Source organism: Podarcis erhardii, assembly GCF_964252035.2.
Source record: "Podarcis erhardii genome assembly, chromosome: 4".
Taxonomy (NCBI): Eukaryota; Metazoa; Chordata; class Lepidosauria; order Squamata; family Lacertidae; genus Podarcis; species Podarcis erhardii.
In genome coordinates, this window is record NC_138508.1 from 82,841,461 (window position 1) to 82,860,099 (window position 18,639).

General features: G+C 43.2%; 1 protein-coding gene across 2 annotated transcripts in view; it reads left to right on the top strand.

Moving 5' to 3' along the window:
• The window catches only part of EFNB2 (ephrin B2), a 58,468-nt gene that overhangs the window by 13,286 nt on the left and 26,543 nt on the right, over positions 1-18,639 (top strand). For both annotated transcript variants that reach the window (XM_081858290.1, XM_081858289.1), the window contains exon 2: positions 17,134-17,417. In XM_081858290.1, the coding sequence (XP_081714416.1) occupies positions 17,134-17,417 (284 nt within the window). The remainder of the gene's footprint in view (positions 1-17,133; positions 17,418-18,639) is intronic.

Consider the following 18,639-nt stretch of genomic DNA (forward strand, 5'->3'; position numbering starts at 1 on the left):
CAGGAGAAAGGTCTCCTCTCACTTCTGTAAATTCCAACATGGTGAAATGCCCTTTGGTTTCAAGTTACTTCATTTCACAGACAGCTCTTGGGAGAAGGGTTGTTTTGTGTGTGTGGATCCTTCATGGCACTGGAAGCGACTGAGTTTGTGAACCCTAGGATGAGTTGTCTCCATTTCTCGATTACCCAGCCATGCGCCATTTTGCCAGTGGGAGTTCTTGCTGCTTTAGCAGGACAGTCGTTCTGCAGAGCGCCAGCTCACAATGCCAGCATTATGTCACCAGCTGTGATGTGCTGCTGCAGGAGCTATTGGGCCTCACCCTGAACACACATTTGGCATGGAAAAGGGCAAGCAAACAAATCGACTTCGTTTTGCAACAAGCTAGCACAGTTCACTCCCGAACATCAAAACCTTCATTAAAGCTTACTTGCTTTGGCAAGTGGGGTTCAAGGAGTCTGGGCAGTCCTGTACTTAAATCTGCACATTGCTTTACTGCTGGCTCTCATTGAGTGAGGTATCTTCACTACAGGTCTACTTTGGCTGGTGCTTACCATCTGTTTAACTGGTGCCCAAGCAGGGTTGATTTGTATGCCTCAGTGGGCAAAATTGCCATTTGGCATTAGCATCACCTTGACTCCTGTGAGGGGCTCTGCCGTCCTTTTGCGTCTTCTGTCCACACTCCAGTTGTTTTCTTCACATTTAATTAATTTTCAGTTTTATTTCAGGAGCAGTCTGGTTTAGTCATTCTACAGAGCTTAACCTTTATCTCTCTCTCCCCCTTTTTTCTTTTCTCAAGGTAATTCTAGATTTTATTAGTGAGCTGAGCAGGGAAAATCATGTTGGCAAGGCTTGGCAAGGCAGCCAAGCTGTGTGAGAGAAGGGTTTTTGTTTTTGTTCTAGCAGCACAATCCTATGCACCATCTACCTGGAAGTTAGTTCCATTGAGTTCACACCATGAGCAGTTCATTGCAAGCAGCAACAGTCGCCTGATTGTTGACATTTGTCAAGTGCATGGGCAAAAACATGTCACCTGGTCATAGCTGTCAACTTTTCCCTTTTCTTGCGAGGAATCCTATTCGGAATAAGGGAATTTCCCTTAAAAAGGGGAAACGTCGACAGCTATGCGCCTGGTGCCATTATTATTATTATTATTATTATTATTATTATTATTATTATTATTTAAATCTGTATACAGTTGTATCTCAGCTCCCGAATGATCAAAAACCGGAAGTGAGTGTTCCGGTTTTTGAACATTCTTTCAGAAGCCGAACGTCTGGTGGGGCTTCTGCGGCTTCCAATTTGGAAGTTGAACGGACTTCCGGAACGGATTCTGTTTGACTTCTGAGTTATGACTGTACAGCCCTTCCTCTGAGGATCACTGGGCGGTTCACAATACACAATATAAGCATGTCCCATTCTGCCCCCCAAAGGGCCTGCATATCATTTGGACCCACTTAAAATGGTTGCCATTTTAAAAATATAAAAATATAAAATGAGAACACCCCCTTCCCACAAACACGTTTAAAAGGCCATAGAATGTTAATCAGCCAAAGGCCTGGGTATAGAGAAACATCATTGTGATCTGAGGAGATTGAAATGTGGGTGACCCCCATGGGCGTAGCCAATTAAAGCAATAGAAATACTTAACTAACTGACCAATCAATTGTCCCCCTAGCAAAAGTTCTGCCCCTCCATAAGATTCTGGCTACACCCATGGGTGACCCCACCTGCATTTCAAATTTAGCCCACAGAGACTGGGTGAGTGGGTGGAATAGGTTAGGCCTACTGACCAAATTCTGTTCCTTACACTGGCACACACCATAGGCTTTTATCACCCAGATGCAAAGCACCACACACCTGCGTCCATATGCACAACTCCCGTGCCTGAGTCACTGCCTAATTTGCCTCACGCCCTTGGGAGAGATGGTTCCAGATAAACACTTGGCATGACAGGCGGAGTCAAAAATAGGCTCAGCAGAAGGTTTTTCCGGTGGACCCAATTCTGTTCTCCCTCACTCACACACATGAATTGTGACACAAAGCCATGTTTTCATTAGCCCTGGCCTGTGTGCAATAATGAACTGACTTTGTCCTTTTTGAGCCACCATAATTGAGCATCACAAGGATTCCATATTGGACAAGTCTTCAGCGAGAGTATACATACTCCGATGGCCTCAAATGCTTTTGTCATTCATTTTTGGCTTCTAGCAGTCTATGGTGTTAAATATATTCTGGGTGCATCTGTGGGCATGTTCTTGGTGTTTTTAGATGCACACTTCGGCTGTTTTAAAAAAACAGTGGTACCTTGGTTTAAAAACAGTCCGGTTAAGAACGATTTGGTTTACAAACTCCGCAAAACCCGAAACAGTGTCTTGGTTTGAGAACTTTACCTTGGTCTAAGAACAGAATCTGAATGGTGGAAGGTCACCAGCGGTGGGAGGCCTCATCAGGGAAAGTGCACCTTGGTTTGAGAACAGTTTTGGTTTAAGAATGGACTTCTGGAACGGATTAAGTTCCTAAACCGAGGTACCACTGTACACCTAAAAATGTTTAAAATGGTTTCTTGTCAAAGTACTTGGGAAGCCGCACACGAAAAAGCAAATGGAGGTTTGTGTTTTTCCTGTGTGAAGCACCAATTTTGGGTCCCAGTGAACTATGCAGCCCAAACTGTGATGTGCTTGCTTGTATATTAGGTGTGTGCTGGTGCCTAACACAGCACCACGGGGTACAAGGTGAATTGTGGTGCTGGTGTGTTCCATGGTTGTACAGATGGTGGGCTATAATAAACACCATGTTCTTTATTTATTTTCGCTTTTACAGACCTTTTTGTTCCATCTTGCAATCCTTCTCACATTTTTTTCTGCCAAAGTTGTAGTAAATTCCCTGACTAGGAAACGGGATTAGATCAAGATTGCACATGAAGGGTTTAGATTTGGTTTTCTTTTGGCTCTTTCCTAACAAATCTTCCCTACAGTGTTTTTTGGTGGGTGTGTTTTTTTAAAGTTGACGATGGATAAACAGTTTGAATGGGAATACTTTGACACAAAGGTATTTGGGAACTCTCCATGTAAATTCTAAAATTTACGTGAAATGGATTTGAGGTTGATTCATTCACTTTATATATGCACATTCTCAATTACCTCAGGAGGTCTGCATGATGAGTACCCTTCTTCGGGTAAAAAGAAGCTTGATTTCTGTACTGGCTGAACCCTGCAATTTTAATTTTTTTGAGGCTTGTGACAGTGTGTATCTTTTGGGCCTAGCATTCACAAGTGTGGTATTACGAGGAGACTGCAATAATCAGTTTGCATAGGGGCAGGGGAAAGCACCGTATTTTTCACTCTATAAGATGCACCAGACCACAAGACGCACCTAGTTTTTTGGGGAGGAAAACAATAAAAAAAAAAAATTCTGAATCTCAGAAGCCAGAACAGCAAGAGGGATCACTGCGCAGTGAAAGCAGCAATCCCTCTTGCTGTTGTGGCTTCTGTGATAGCTGCGCAGCCTGCATTCGCTCCATAAGACGCACACACATTTCCCCTTACTTTTTAGGAGGGAAAAGGTGAGTCTTGTAGAGGAAAAAATACAGTAAGTTTTGGTATGAATTGGCCACAACTGCTGACACTGCCATTGTTAGAAATGACTGGTGCTACACATCCCAGCTTGAAAACAAGTGTGCTTAAGGAAGCTTGTGGTTTCTTCAACTAGGCAAAAACCACACGCTCTCTTTCTCTCAAGGAACAGCAAAACCAGTATCTCTTCTGACACATAGTCAGTGCTTGAACATTCCAGCCAAAGGACAAGGGAGTCCCCACCCTCTTTTGTTCTTGCTGTGTGACTCAGAACAAGACTGCACAGGTGCTGACAAATTGTAATTAAGAGGAAGGAGTCTCAAAACTTTTAAGGGTTGCCTCCTTACACTCTTACGTCTTGAAAAGGGGATTTCTGAATAAGGGACGCTGAGCTTCTGCTAGACTGCCACGGTCTTGTTGCATTGTCTCTACCAGCTTGGGCTTGTGATTTATGGCGCCCTTTAAAAAGAGCACTCTGGCAGATACCAGCTGGTCTCTCTGCAAGCTTGGAAAGAGCTGAGATTCAGAACTTTTGAAAAGAGGTGCTTGCTAGGCTCACTCTCCACTCTCTCTTCTTACACACTTAAATCTTTACATCTTCGCAAGGAAAGGGCGTTTCCTGCTTCCCAGATTGCAGAGCTCCCACAAGAATTCTCTTGAGTCAAGATATATATATATATCTTTGCAGCAAGCTATGGTGCAGAGTATTTTTATTTTATTTTAGGTATACTGTTTTGGCAAATTTGCTGCCGTTTTTTAGACAGAATAGCCATAAAATGATCTGTGCAGTATATTTTGAATAGTGTGCATGCGAAAACACATGCTGCGCTTTGAAGCAGCATCAAGCTCTTCCTGTATGTTGTGGCTACAAAACAGATTGTCAGTCTTTATATCGAAAGGGAGTCTGCTTTCATTGCAGTGCAGGTTCGGTTGCACAGTGCTGTAGGCAGTGAAATTTAATATTATTGTGACTTCTTTAGTAATTTTAGGATGACAGAAGGAAATGGATTAAAGTTTAAATATAAAGACACACATGGCTTTTGTCAAATGGAATCTGAGGTTACTTACGGAGGGAGTGCCTTCTTTCCCACTGTCAGTATGAATTAGTAGTTTTCAATAATCAGCCGCTAGGCGGTAGATTCAGTGTCTTGTCGTAGAAAAAAAGGAGGTTTACAGAGGCATGGCCAGACATACAGACCTGACAGTGAAGTTACAGTTCAGAGCTGTTGAACTGGTTTGGTGCTGTGGGCTTCAGAATTTGGGTTTCTCATTCATTGTGCACTTGCATAAAAATATTTTTTTGTTTGTTTGCCACTATATAAAGACCTGGCTGGGGGGGGGGGAGAGAAATAGCTATCTGCATTTAATACTCTACCCTTCAGACTCTGCAAATGCAGCCTTGTGGCCTCCCAGCACATTGCCTCCTTGCTATGCCTTTCTTTCCGTAACTATAACAAACCAGCCTCTACTGTTTTGCCTTGGAAATGTCCGAAAGTCGGTTTGCCTGAAATAACAGGAAAGACCCCCAAGTGTGGATGTGCCTATACAAAGGCAGGTGATTTCTGTTTAACCCCCTAGTCACTGACTTGTTCTGTAGCTGCTTGAAATGAATTGACTCACCATCCCTACGGTTTGCATCTTTGGCAATTACTATAATGCTTCAAAACACAGCGTTTGACAGCCTATTCCTGTGTGAACCTACAGCACTGTTGCCCTCTTGTTATCTTGCTGGTATTTAGAACAGTGCATTCATGCTCAAACCTGTTCTAATGTTACAAGTGCAAAAGGGGGCAGTAAAGTGCTATCCAGAAAATGCTATCTTTTTGAAGAGTGGGGATCTGCTTTTTTTTATTGCAGATACTCATTTTACTCTCAATTTGTTATCTCAGTTATTCATTGGTTAGTTATTTTAGGGGACACTTTTCTGCATTTAGTGGTTTTTAAGTGTAGTGGATGTGTGTTTGCAAAAGACTTACCAATTTTAACAATAAATGCACTGGTGGGGAATGGTACTTCAGCTCCTGTCTGAAGTTGCTTTGCCCTTTTATTTCCCCCGCTCTTATTGCAAACGGCCAGAACTCTTCCGTACATACACATGTCTGACAAAGTGCTTTTGCAAAGAGCTTCAATCAGTTAACAGTTTCACTTATGTGTGCTGTACTTCCAGCACTGTATTCCTATGGAAACTGTGTCCCCCCCTCCACAAAAGAGGGAAAGAACGTTGAGAGTTGGGGCTAATATGAGATGTGGAGAAGTAAAATGTGGAGTGGGGTCAAGGAGTCAAGTGTTGGGCTCTTGGCCAAAGGTGCGTGCATGATTCATCAAGAAGTGGTAGGAATGAGCATCTAATTGCCCTCCATTTACCAATTACTTTTCCCATCTGCTCATTCTGTGGGGCCATTTCATCTCTATAAGGATATGACCATGATTTTACTAAAGGTGTACAGTGGTACCTCGGGTTACATACGCTTCAGGTTACAGACTCTGCTAACCCAGAAATAGTACAGTGGTGCCCCGCAAGACGAACGCCTCGCAAGACGAAAAACCCGCTAGACGAAAGGGTTTTCCGTTTTGGAGGCGCTTCGCAAAACGAATTTCCCTATTGGCTTGCTTCACAAGACGAAATGTCTTGCGAGTTTTTCCGACTTTTTTCCCTCCCCCCCCTTTTCTAAGCTGCTAAGCTGCTTATCTGCTTATCCGCTAAGCTGATAAGCCGCTAAAAGCCGCTAAGCCGCTAATAGCGCTAAGCCGCTAAGCCGTCAATGGGCTTGCTTTGCAAGACGAAAAAACCGCTAGACGAAGAGAATCGCGGAATGGATTCTTTTCATCTTGCGAGGCACCACTGTACCTCGGGTTAAGAACTTTGCTTCAGGATGAGAATAGAAATCGTGCGGTGCGGCAGCAGCGGGAGGCCCCATTAGCTAAAGTGGTGCTTCAGGTTAAGAACAGACCTCCGGAATGAATTAAGTACTTAACCCGAGGTACCACTGTACTATGTATGTATATGTATACATATCTGTGCATGTAAGGGGGGGAAAGTATACTGTATGCATATGTAGGTATGATTCCCTATTCCCACTTGCAGAGCAGGCAAATACAATATTATAGTGTGATGTTCAGCAGTGAATTCTGGGGAATGCAGCTTCCTCCTGGTGGTTTTCTGATGGTGGCATGAGTCCACTGCAGCTGACAAGATTCATGTGGCTAAAAAAAAAGTTACCAGAGTGATAATGCAATTCTAAAATAGAATATTCATCATATCCATAAAGCATTTTTTTTCATTTAGTAGACAAAAAAAAAGGGGGGGGGGGGAAAGACACTGCTGCGCATTAGCTGGTTCTTTGTGGGAGCTGAAATTGATTTAGCAAATGGAACAAAGCTCTCTAGTGCGACAAGTACTTACAGCATTCCAGTAATTGCTCAGCAGAATATTGCAAAAATAATAAATAATAAAATGAAAATAGTTGTGATGTTACTATGTAAGGAGGTCACTTGTAAAAGTACCATTTATAACTCATCATTTTCAGCTAAAACAGGCTGTCCCTGCCCCCCCAAATAAACAATGAATGAACTGCATACCTCCCAATTCACATTCTTTTAAATCTTAGATACCCAACATAAAACAGTCTTGGCTATATGAGAGAAGTGCAGATGGGACAAGATTCTGTATATAGTTAGTCATTTGGGAAAAGCTCTCAGCAAATGATACTGTTGCAGGGGAAGATCATTAAGTGTGCTGCATTGCTGCCAGTCTCTAGGGTCAAATTCATGTGTTAAAAGTATTGCATGAAGATTTGGCCTCTCCTCATGTTTTTACAATAAAGTGGTACCTCAGGTTAAGTACTTAATTCGTTCCGGAGGTCCGTACTTAACCTGAAATTGTTCTTAACCTGAAGCTCCACTTTAGCTAATGGGGCCTCCTGCTGCTGCCGCGCCGCCGGAGCCTGCTTTCTGTTCTTATCCTGAAGCAAAGTTCTTAACCTGAAGCACTATTTCTGTGTTAGCGGAGTCTGTAACCTGAAGCGCATGTAACCCGAGGCACCACTGTAAATACATTGTCCTGCAATGTGCATTTAAAGAAATGTATTTCCTTTCTTACATTTAGCAAGCAAACAAGAGGCAGTTTACTAAACACTCTCTATCAGTTGTAACCTCTTGGATAAACTATTAGGCCCAGTTCATTTCAGTGTCTTGATGGTGGAAGACTCTACATACTGTCAGTTCGGTTGTCAATATCCGCCTAGCAAAATGGGCTTATGAAGACCCTTCAGTGCAAAGTACTGCTGCACAGAACTGTTGTGGGAGGGCTAGGAGAGTGACATGGTAATACTTTTCACATATGATGATCAAAGTATCCTCGAGCTCTGCTGGCCTCGCTTGTATACCCACGCGAATGTGTTAATGTGGGATCAAGAAGGCATCTTGAAATAGGATGTGCATTTGTAGCCAGTGTAAAGACTGCTCTGTATTCTCAAGTGAAAACACACTTCTAGTCCCGTGTGTGAAAATACTCTCAGAGTGAAGTAGGCTGGTGATTGAGGTTTGGCGGTACAGTGGTGCCTCGCAAGACGAAAAGAATCCGTTCCGCGAGTCTCTTCGTCTAGCGGTTTTTTGTCTTGCGAAGCAAGCCCATTGACGGCTTAGTGGATTAGCGCTATTAGCGGCTTAGCGGCTAAGCGGATAAGCCGCTTAGTGGCTTAGAAGGAAAGAAGGAAAGGAAAAAGAAGGGGAAGGAAAAAAAACCCACAGGAACTCGCAAGACATTTTCGTCTTGCGAAGCAAGCCCATAGGAAATTCGTTTTGCGAAGCACCTCCAAAACGGAAAACTCTTTCGTCTAGCAAGTTTTCCGTCTTGTGAGGCATTCGTCTTGCGGGGCACCACTGTAGTTTTGTAGCTGATTCAGGCTGCACCTGGCTTTTTGTGGGGGGTGCCACACACAGTGCGGCAATAATGCAACAAAACAACAACACCACAAACTGGCTTATAAGTATAAAACCAAATTTACTAGAATAATAACTAGAATAGAGATAGACTTGTAACCGTTCAAGCAACAAACATACTAAGGTGCCATGTGCACAACAAAGCCTGGAGATACTGTAAACATGGAGTGGATAAATGTACAAGTTACATGTGCAATAAACGTTTATTCTAGTTATTCTAGTAAATTTGGTTTTATATTTATAAGCCAGTTTGTGGTGGTGGTGTTTTGTTGCATTATTATTACTGTCACCACATTTGATGCTTTGTGTATATACTGTGTGTGGCAAATGGATCCCACATGGACTTCCTATTTCATACATTATGTCATCTGTGTGACCGAGGTGCCCGGTGTTCTTCCACCAGATGAAACTCCCAAGCAATGGATTCCCACATTAAATAATTTCTGGCAAACAGGTTTTTCAGGTTTTCAAACATTTTCTTACACTAAATACCTCTTCCCCTGAAGAACAGCTTTTGCACATTTGAAATGCATTTGGAATCATGGACTGAATATATTTTGTATACACGCATAGGAGCCTGTTCTCCTCTTTTCATATTCTAAGCATCACTGCATTTCATTTATAATGAGCGAGCATCTTATGTTTGAAATGTCACCATTCAGACTCACATTTGGGGAGTAAAAAACAACAACAAGGAGGCTTTTCTTTTTTTTGAAAAAGGAATGAAAACAACTTGACATCTGTTTCTGAAGCTTGGTATTTCATGTTCAAATCGCTCGCCCCAGTGCTTCGGTATAGAAGCTGGCTACGCGTTGGCAAAGGGTGCCATCAGTCTGTACCTCTTGGCTGCTGGAATGGTTCCTAGCAGCCATATGCAGCTCCATATTTTCTGTTGCAGGAGCCACGAGAAGGGCAAATAAGGCAGACAAAGGGAGATTAAAACCAATTTTGTTCATCAGCTCCATCTGGTTCTGTACGCCAGCCCTAAAACTAATATGTTCTCTGTCTCCCCTTATCTTGCATCTATGTACACGTGATTAACAGCGCACCATTTGCTTGTTTGTGCCCTGTTCTTGTTTGAATGTAAATCTGTGGTGAGAATGAAACGGCTGGAGGTTTTGCATTAGAGCTCTATAGGTTTTGCATTTGGATTTGGTGCTTTGCATCACATACCTTTGCTCTGGAAGATAACCCAACAGCTGCAGACATAATGAACCTACCGTTACTGTGCAGCTTTCAGCTGAACTCTTTAGAGGACGTGGCTTTGCCATCATTGGTTTGGGGAGACTTTTGCTCTTGTGTATTAGTTACAGTTCTGTTTGAACCAAAGTTTTTAAAGTTACCGTATTTTTTCCTCTATAAGACTCACTTTTTCCCTCCTAAAAAGTAAGGGGAAATGTGTGTGCGTCTTATGGAGCGAGTGCAGGCTGCGCAGCTATCCCAGAAGCCAGAACAGCAAGAGGGATTGCTGCTTTCACTGCGCAGCGATCCCTCTTGCTGTTTCGCCTTCTGAGATTCAGAATATTTTTTTTCTTGTTTTCCTCCTCCAAAAACTAGGTGGGTCTTGTGGTCTGGTGCGTCTTATAGAGCGAAAAATACGGTAGCTAAAGCACTACTACCTTCACCTTTTTCAAAGTGTCATCAGGGAATCTGACTGGATTGTGGATATATAAAATCTCTAAAGACTGTATGTCCCACACAGATGGTGGCACAAGTACACCAGCAGCCTCTGCTTCATGAATGCAAAACGTCACAGAATACTTAACGTCACAGTCCATAAATCAATTAAGCCTTGCTTTAAGGTGAATCAGAAGTTGTGGTCATTCCAGTTAAGATAGTAAAATCATTTAAAATATTTACTGATGGCTTATTGTAAAACGCTTACACTCTGCCTTTCCAAAACAGCTCAAGGCTACCTGAAAAGCAAGAGAGAGGAAAGGAATACTAAAAATAAGTGAATGAATGGGACAAATCAATTAAAAATACAATACATTTGAGGTCTTGTGGGAGTTAAACTCGGAAAGATACATCCATAAGACCCATTGTAAAAGCCTGTCAACAAAAAAGAATCACTAAAATCACTAACAGCCAAGCCTTTCTACCTTCACAGAGTACCTAAACTTTCTGCCCTGTTAAATTGGAGTTTACATAGCTTTCTTATTTCTAAGCTTCCTCATAAATATCTGGACAGCCTCTTTTTGCCTCTATAATCCTGTGCCTTGTAAATTAATATGTAGTTTTTGAAGTGAAATGGCTGCAGAGCAAGTGACTTAAGGAAACAATAAACACCCACACATTTTTCTTCATGTATCTTTTAAAGAATACATTTACAATATATTTATTGACTATCAGGCTGTGTTCTTTTTGAATGACTTTTTGGATGACTCCGCCATTCCAGCGGCAATTGTAAGCCCTCTTACCTGAGAGCAAGCCCCTTTTAACTTGGTGGGACTTAATTCCAAGGAAGCATACACAGGATTGCACAGACAGATTGTTTTGGGGGCGAAGATGCAAAAATAAAATAAAACGGTGATCTCTGCAACCTTTTAACAGTTTTTAGGCTAGCGGAGATCCATTTCTAGCTCACAAACCCACAATTAAGAGTCTCTGAACCATCGTCACCATCTTCTTGCATGCACCTTTTTATGTGCATGCTAAGGCACAGTCCAAGTTTCCCTGTTTTCCAGGCACAGTCCCGGATTTACAGAAGCCGTCTTGGTTTCTGATTTGATGCAGCAATGTCCCGCTTTTCCTTAGGACATACCGTATTTTTCGCTCTATAGGACACACCCGACCATAGGATGCACCTAGTTTTAGAGGGGGAGAACAAGAAAAAAAAACTCTCCCTCTCTGTGCAGCGCCCCTTCAGCGAAGTGGCAGGAGAAATGGAGCCCTTTCCATTTCTCCTCCTGCTTTGCTGAAGGGGCGCTGCGCAGAGAGGGAAAGCTGCGCAGTGCCTCTCCAGTGAAGTGAAGCCAGGAGAGCAAGAGGGATCGGTGCGCACTGATCCCTCTCGCTCTCCTGGCTTAAGCGAAAGCAACGCGAAGCCTCTGGAGCGTGGCGGGAGCTCCCACTGCACTCTGGAGGCTTCAGGCGGCTATCCCTGAAGCCAGGAGAGTCTTGCTCTCCAGGCTTCAGCAAAAGCAACGCAAAGCCTCAGGAGCGCAGCGGGAACAGTCCCGCTGCGCTTCGGAGGCTTTGCGTTGCTTTCGCTGAAGCCATGGAGCCTGCATTCGCTCCATAAGACACACACACATTTCCCCATAATTTTTGGAGGGGAAAAAGTGTGTCTTATAGAGCAAAAAATACGGTACTTGCTTTCATCAGATAAATGTTGGAGGGTATCCTAAGGCAGTCTTTCCTAACTTGGTGCCATCCATATATTGTAGGCCACAACTCCCATCGGCGAGCATGGGAGGGTCAGGGAAGGCTGGGGCAAGTTGTTGGTAGGCATATTTAATCAAGTGCAAGATAACAGGAACCTCTGGTTTAATTATTAAGGTTTCATAATGGAGCAAGCACAAATGTTTGTTTGTTTGTGTATATGAGGGAGAAAGATTGCTCTGCGTTTTAATGCTAGCTGTTGGATAGGGCCATTCATTAGGAAGCCATTCCTTTCAGTCTTCAGAGACATTTTCTATTAAGGAAGATCTCTGCAGCAATATGGCTGACAGGAAAGATTTAGGAAGAGGGAAAGGAGGCTTTCAGCTGTAGGTATTAGGGGGATATTGTATCCATAGCTCTAAAGAGCAGCTTCCTGGCATTAATTGGAACACATGCATCCAGGCATGGGGGTGGGGGAGAAAGATTGCAGTGGCCTTGGTTGCTTACGAGAGCGTGTCTTCATTTTGAATCAATATTACAAGCAATTATTTTAATTTTGAAACGTTTATTTTGTTTAAGGCACCACATTAAAATGAAGCCGGTTGCTTGACTGATGAGTAGCCAACTCGATAAGGAATCTGAAATATTTCAGATAACCATTTGATACCAGACAGTGCACACTTTAATGGTTTACGTAGACCTGCCCTAGTTTTAAGGGAAGGCAAAGCTTTTCTTTCCTTTTTTTTTTTAACGAGAGGAATGAGGGAAGGAGGGAAGGAGATGAGTTGGAAGCCTTCTAAAAGATCAGCAAGCAGAGGGAGGTATTGTGGACAAAAGGAGGTCAGATGTGTATCCATTGCCTGGAAGCTGAAGCAACTGTTGGTTCACTGCCTTTCCATATGGTAGGCTAGGAAGGGGCCAGCCAATGCCTCTGTTGCAGTTGAAATTGCTCTTTGTAACATTTAATTATCTAGCACATTTATCACATACCTTCCTTAAATCATGCAGCTCATGAATGGCTTCCCAGGCAGTCTCCCATCCAGGCACTCACCAGACCCAGACCTGCTTAGCTTCAGCAGCAGCATCTGCCCTAGACAGTGCCTGTGATATCACTGAAAAGCAACATAAACCCCACCTACACCATTATGAGGGTTACGTCGCATTGGAGAAACGTAACTTTAACAAGCTTTCTAGGGTGATTGCTTCCATGAGCAAGGCTAACATCATGGAATTGTAGAGGTGTAAGGGACTGCGAGGGTCCTCTAGCCCAAACCCCTGCAATGCAAGGAATCTCAACTAAACCACCCAACTTCTGCTTTAAAGCTTCTTTGAAGGAGAGTCCACTGTCTCTCCTGGGAGTCCGTTCCACTGTCCAACAGCTCTTGCTGTCAGGAAGTTCTTTCTGATGTTTAGGTGGAATCTCCTTTCTCATAACTTGAATCCATTGGTTCGGGTCCTAGCCTCCAGTGCAGAAGAAAAGAAGCTTGCTCCATCCTCCATGTGAATATGGTTATCATGTCTCCCCTTTACCAGGTTAAACATACCCAATTCCCTCAACTGTTCCTCATAAGACTTGGTTTCCAGGCCTTTGATCATCTTGGTCACCATGCTCTGCACACGTTCCAGCTTGTCAACATCCTTCTGGTGCCTAGAACTGGACACTAGACTCCAGGTGTGGTTTGATCAAGGCAGAATAGAGTGGGACTATTACTTCCCTTGACCTGGATACTATGCTTCTGTTTTTGTTTTTGTTTTGCTTCTTTTTTTTGCCTCTGCTGCATCGCACTGTTGACTCATTCTAAACTTGTGGTGTACTAAGACCTGAGAGCAAGCCCCTTACCTGAGAGCAAGCCCCTTTTAACTTGGTGGGACTTAATTCCAAGGAAGCATACACAGGATTGCACAGACAGATTGTTTTGGGGGCGAAGATGCAAAAATAAAATAAAACGGTGATCTCTGCAACCTTTTAACAGTTTTTAGGCTAGCGGAGATCCATTTCTAGCTCACAAACCCACAATTAAGAGTCTCTGAACCATCGTCACCATCTTCTTGCATGCACCTTTTTATGTGCATGCTAAGGCACAGTCCAAGTTTCCCTGTTTTCCAGGCACAGTCCCGGATTTACAGAAGCCGTCTTGGTTTCTGATTTGATGCAGCAATGTCCCGCTTTTCCTTAGGACATACCGTATTTTTCGCTCTATAGGACACACCCGACCATAGGATGCACCTAGTTTTAGAGGGGGAGAACAAGAAAAAAAAACTCTCCCTCTCTGTGCAGCGCCCCTTCAGCGAAGTGGCAGGAGAAATGGAGCCCTTTCCATTTCTCCTCCTGCTTTGCTGAAGGGGCGCTGCGCAGAGAGGGAAAGCTGCGCAGTGCCTCTCCAGTGAAGTGAAGCCAGGAGAGCAAGAGGGATCGGTGCGCACTGATCCCTCTCGCTCTCCTGGCTTAAGCGAAAGCAACGCGAAGCCTCTGGAGCGTGGCGGGAGCTCCCACTGCACTCTGGAGGCTTCAGGCGGCTATCCCTGAAGCCAGGAGAGTCTTGCTCTCCAGGCTTCAGCAAAAGCAACGCAAAGCCTCAGGAGCGCAGCGGGAACAGTCCCGCTGCGCTTCGGAGGCTTTGCGTTGCTTTCGCTGAAGCCATGGAGCCTGCATTCGCTCCATAAGACACACACACATTTCCCCATAATTTTTGGAGGGGAAAAAGTGTGTCTTATAGAGCAAAAAATACGGTACTTGCTTTCATCAGATAAATGTTGGAGGGTATCCTAAGGCAGTCTTTCCTAACTTGGTGCCATCCATATATTGTAGGCCACAACTCCCATCGGCGAGCATGGGAGGGTCAGGGAAGGCTGGGGCAAGTTGTTGGTAGGCATATTTAATCAAGTGCAAGATAACAGGAACCTCTGGTTTAATTATTAAGGTTTCATAATGGAGCAAGCACAAATGTTTGTTTGTTTGTGTATATGAGGGAGAAAGATTGCTCTGCGTTTTAATGCTAGCTGTTGGATAGGGCCATTCATTAGGAAGCCATTCCTTTCAGTCTTCAGAGACATTTTCTATTAAGGAAGATCTCTGCAGCAATATGGCTGACAGGAAAGATTTAGGAAGAGGGAAAGGAGGCTTTCAGCTGTAGGTATTAGGGGGATATTGTATCCATAGCTCTAAAGAGCAGCTTCCTGGCATTAATTGGAACACATGCATCCAGGCATGGGGGTGGGGGAGAAAGATTGCAGTGGCCTTGGTTGCTTACGAGAGCGTGTCTTCATTTTGAATCAATATTACAAGCAATTATTTTAATTTTGAAACGTTTATTTTGTTTAAGGCACCACATTAAAATGAAGCCGGTTGCTTGACTGATGAGTAGCCAACTCGATAAGGAATCTGAAATATTTCAGATAACCATTTGATACCAGACAGTGCACACTTTAATGGTTTACGTAGACCTGCCCTAGTTTTAAGGGAAGGCAAAGCTTTTCTTTCCTTTTTTTTTTTAACGAGAGGAATGAGGGAAGGAGGGAAGGAGATGAGTTGGAAGCCTTCTAAAAGATCAGCAAGCAGAGGGAGGTATTGTGGACAAAAGGAGGTCAGATGTGTATCCATTGCCTGGAAGCTGAAGCAACTGTTGGTTCACTGCCTTTCCATATGGTAGGCTAGGAAGGGGCCAGCCAATGCCTCTGTTGCAGTTGAAATTGCTCTTTGTAACATTTAATTATCTAGCACATTTATCACATACCTTCCTTAAATCATGCAGCTCATGAATGGCTTCCCAGGCAGTCTCCCATCCAGGCACTCACCAGACCCAGACCTGCTTAGCTTCAGCAGCAGCATCTGCCCTAGACAGTGCCTGTGATATCACTGAAAAGCAACATAAACCCCACCTACACCATTATGAGGGTTACGTCGCATTGGAGAAACGTAACTTTAACAAGCTTTCTAGGGTGATTGCTTCCATGAGCAAGGCTAACATCATGGAATTGTAGAGGTGTAAGGGACTGCGAGGGTCCTCTAGCCCAAACCCCTGCAATGCAAGGAATCTCAACTAAACCACCCAACTTCTGCTTTAAAGCTTCTTTGAAGGAGAGTCCACTGTCTCTCCTGGGAGTCCGTTCCACTGTCCAACAGCTCTTGCTGTCAGGAAGTTCTTTCTGATGTTTAGGTGGAATCTCCTTTCTCATAACTTGAATCCATTGGTTCGGGTCCTAGCCTCCAGTGCAGAAGAAAAGAAGCTTGCTCCATCCTCCATGTGAATATGGTTATCATGTCTCCCCTTTACCAGGTTAAACATACCCAATTCCCTCAACTGTTCCTCATAAGACTTGGTTTCCAGGCCTTTGATCATCTTGGTCACCATGCTCTGCACACGTTCCAGCTTGTCAACATCCTTCTGGTGCCTAGAACTGGACACTAGACTCCAGGTGTGGTTTGATCAAGGCAGAATAGAGTGGGACTATTACTTCCCTTGACCTGGATACTATGCTTCTGTTTTTGTTTTTGTTTTGCTTCTTTTTTTTGCCTCTGCTGCATCGCACTGTTGACTCATTCTAAACTTGTGGTGTACTAAGACCCCAGATCCTTTTTACTTGTACTACTGGCAATCCAGGTAACAGGATGCTTAATATCCGCCAACTGAAGTTTCCCGCTTCAAAGAACATTTCCTTCTCATTTCAAAGGATGTTTGCTTTTTACCTCTTTTATACCCATCACTGTGTAGTCTGGTTCCAGTGGACTCCCACTGCTGGTCTTGAAGCCATACGCACATAATGTTAGCCACAATCCATATCTACCCTGTGGTTTCTTCAGAAATGCTACTGTTTGATGCGTTTCCCCTCAATGGACTTCCTTCCTAGTTGAAAACATAAGGAGCATTCACTTTGCAGCTAAGCTGAGGTGTGCACATTTGGGACAGCCGTTGTGCGTGCACAGATGACAAGAGCAGATGACAGCGTCATGAGCAGGAGTTCAAGGGGGGGGGTGTTGCAGGGCAGGGCCAACTAATCAGGAAATGTACACTGGGTGAAGACATTCGTAGTGTGCACAGCAATGTGCAAATGCGACTTGAAATGCAGCAGGGGGGAATTTAAGCCGCTAAGGAGTGCGCAGCCTTAAAAAGTGGGGTTTGTGTGCGAAATAGAGGTCTTGTGGCCTGTAGCTCCTGTCCCATTCATTTCCTTTAGCAACTTAGGTGTGGGTTTTTCCCCAAGTTTTCAAGCTGTATTTTGTTCCCTTTGCTGCCTCCTTTTCAAAATATGTTTCCAAGTGTCTTGACATTTTCTCTTTCCCCCCGATTCTTTTTAGATTCCATCCTGGACAAGGACTGGTACTATACCCAAAGATCGGAGACAAACTGGATATTATATGCCCGAAGGTGGACTCTAAAACTAGTGGCCAGTATGAATACTATAAGGTCTATATGGTTGATAAAGACCAAGCAGATAGTTGCACTATTAAAAAGGACAACACACCTCTGCTCAACTGTGCCAAGCCTGATCAAGATGTTAAGTTTACCATCAAGTTTCAAGAATTCAGCCCTAACCTCTGGGGACTGGAATTTCAGAGAAACAAAGATTATTACATCATATGTAAGTGAACAATGACTTTTGTTTCCTTTTCCTTCTGTCTTGCTGCTTCTTAATTTATTCATTGTATTCAATCAAGTAAGAAGCTTAAAGGATTTATATTGTTTTCTTTAAAGTATTTTCATGGCAGCTTATTATTAACCAACTCCCTGCTGCTTTAGAGCTTTTTTTATTTATTAATGAAAAGGTTCCAGGTTTTCATAGATGTGAGCTGTGTAATTGTGGTAGCAACGCTCATAATGCAATTTATGGAAAACATGGGCATCTTAATCTGGTTCCAACCAATGTATAGAGGGGTAAGGCACCGCCAGAAACAGCAGTTCTGCATTTACCCAAAGCCTTGAGTACACATTATGTATGTATGTTATTATTTTTTAATGTTACAGTATCACCCTCTGAAATATGGTATGTCAATCACTGTGCATTGAATGGTGAACAGCAATAATTAAGTATAATATATTACAGTTTTGTAAATCCTAATTTTAAGCAAATAGAAGAAGGGGGAAGTAGGAGAAATAGCTCAAGATGTGAAGTAATCTTTCTGGGTAGGAAAAAAAATAAGAAATTCCTAAAACATCACCTTGGTAGATAATTCACAAATTGATCATTTACATCAAAAAGTGGGTTTGGTTTCTATTTGCATAATCCTAAGTGTTCCGTCTCTAAAGCTTCAGAGAAACTGGAGACTTACAGCCTTCTTTTTCTTTATGCATGCCTTGCCTTTCAGGATAAGTCCTATCAAGCTGGCTTACCTTTTCTTTTTAAAAAAGCAAATATTCATTTAAGATGCAGTTGGAAATAGCTAAAAATTGAAATGTACACTTACTTGAAGGTTAATTCATTGAAATCAGTAGGACATTACCAGACAGGTGGGCACTGAATTACAGCACCAATGTGCTCTCATTTCCCCACTCTATTGTTTTGTTTGCAGGACCCATAGTGAAAGTTAAACAAAGCTCCGAATTATGGCCTTATCTTTGAGTGCAGTCTTAACAGTCCTTCTCTGATGATGTCTGTTAGGGTTAGAATCAGTGCCAGAGTTACATATAAGCTAAACAAGCTATAGCTTAGGGCCCCACTCTCTTGGGGGCCTCCAAAAAAACTAAAGGAAAAAAATAAGATAAAAAACAAATCAAATAAAACCTGCATACAGCAACAGTGTTTTGTAGGCTCCTATGATGTAAGTAATGGATCCCGCCTGCTAGCCTGCTCCCTAAGATATCAC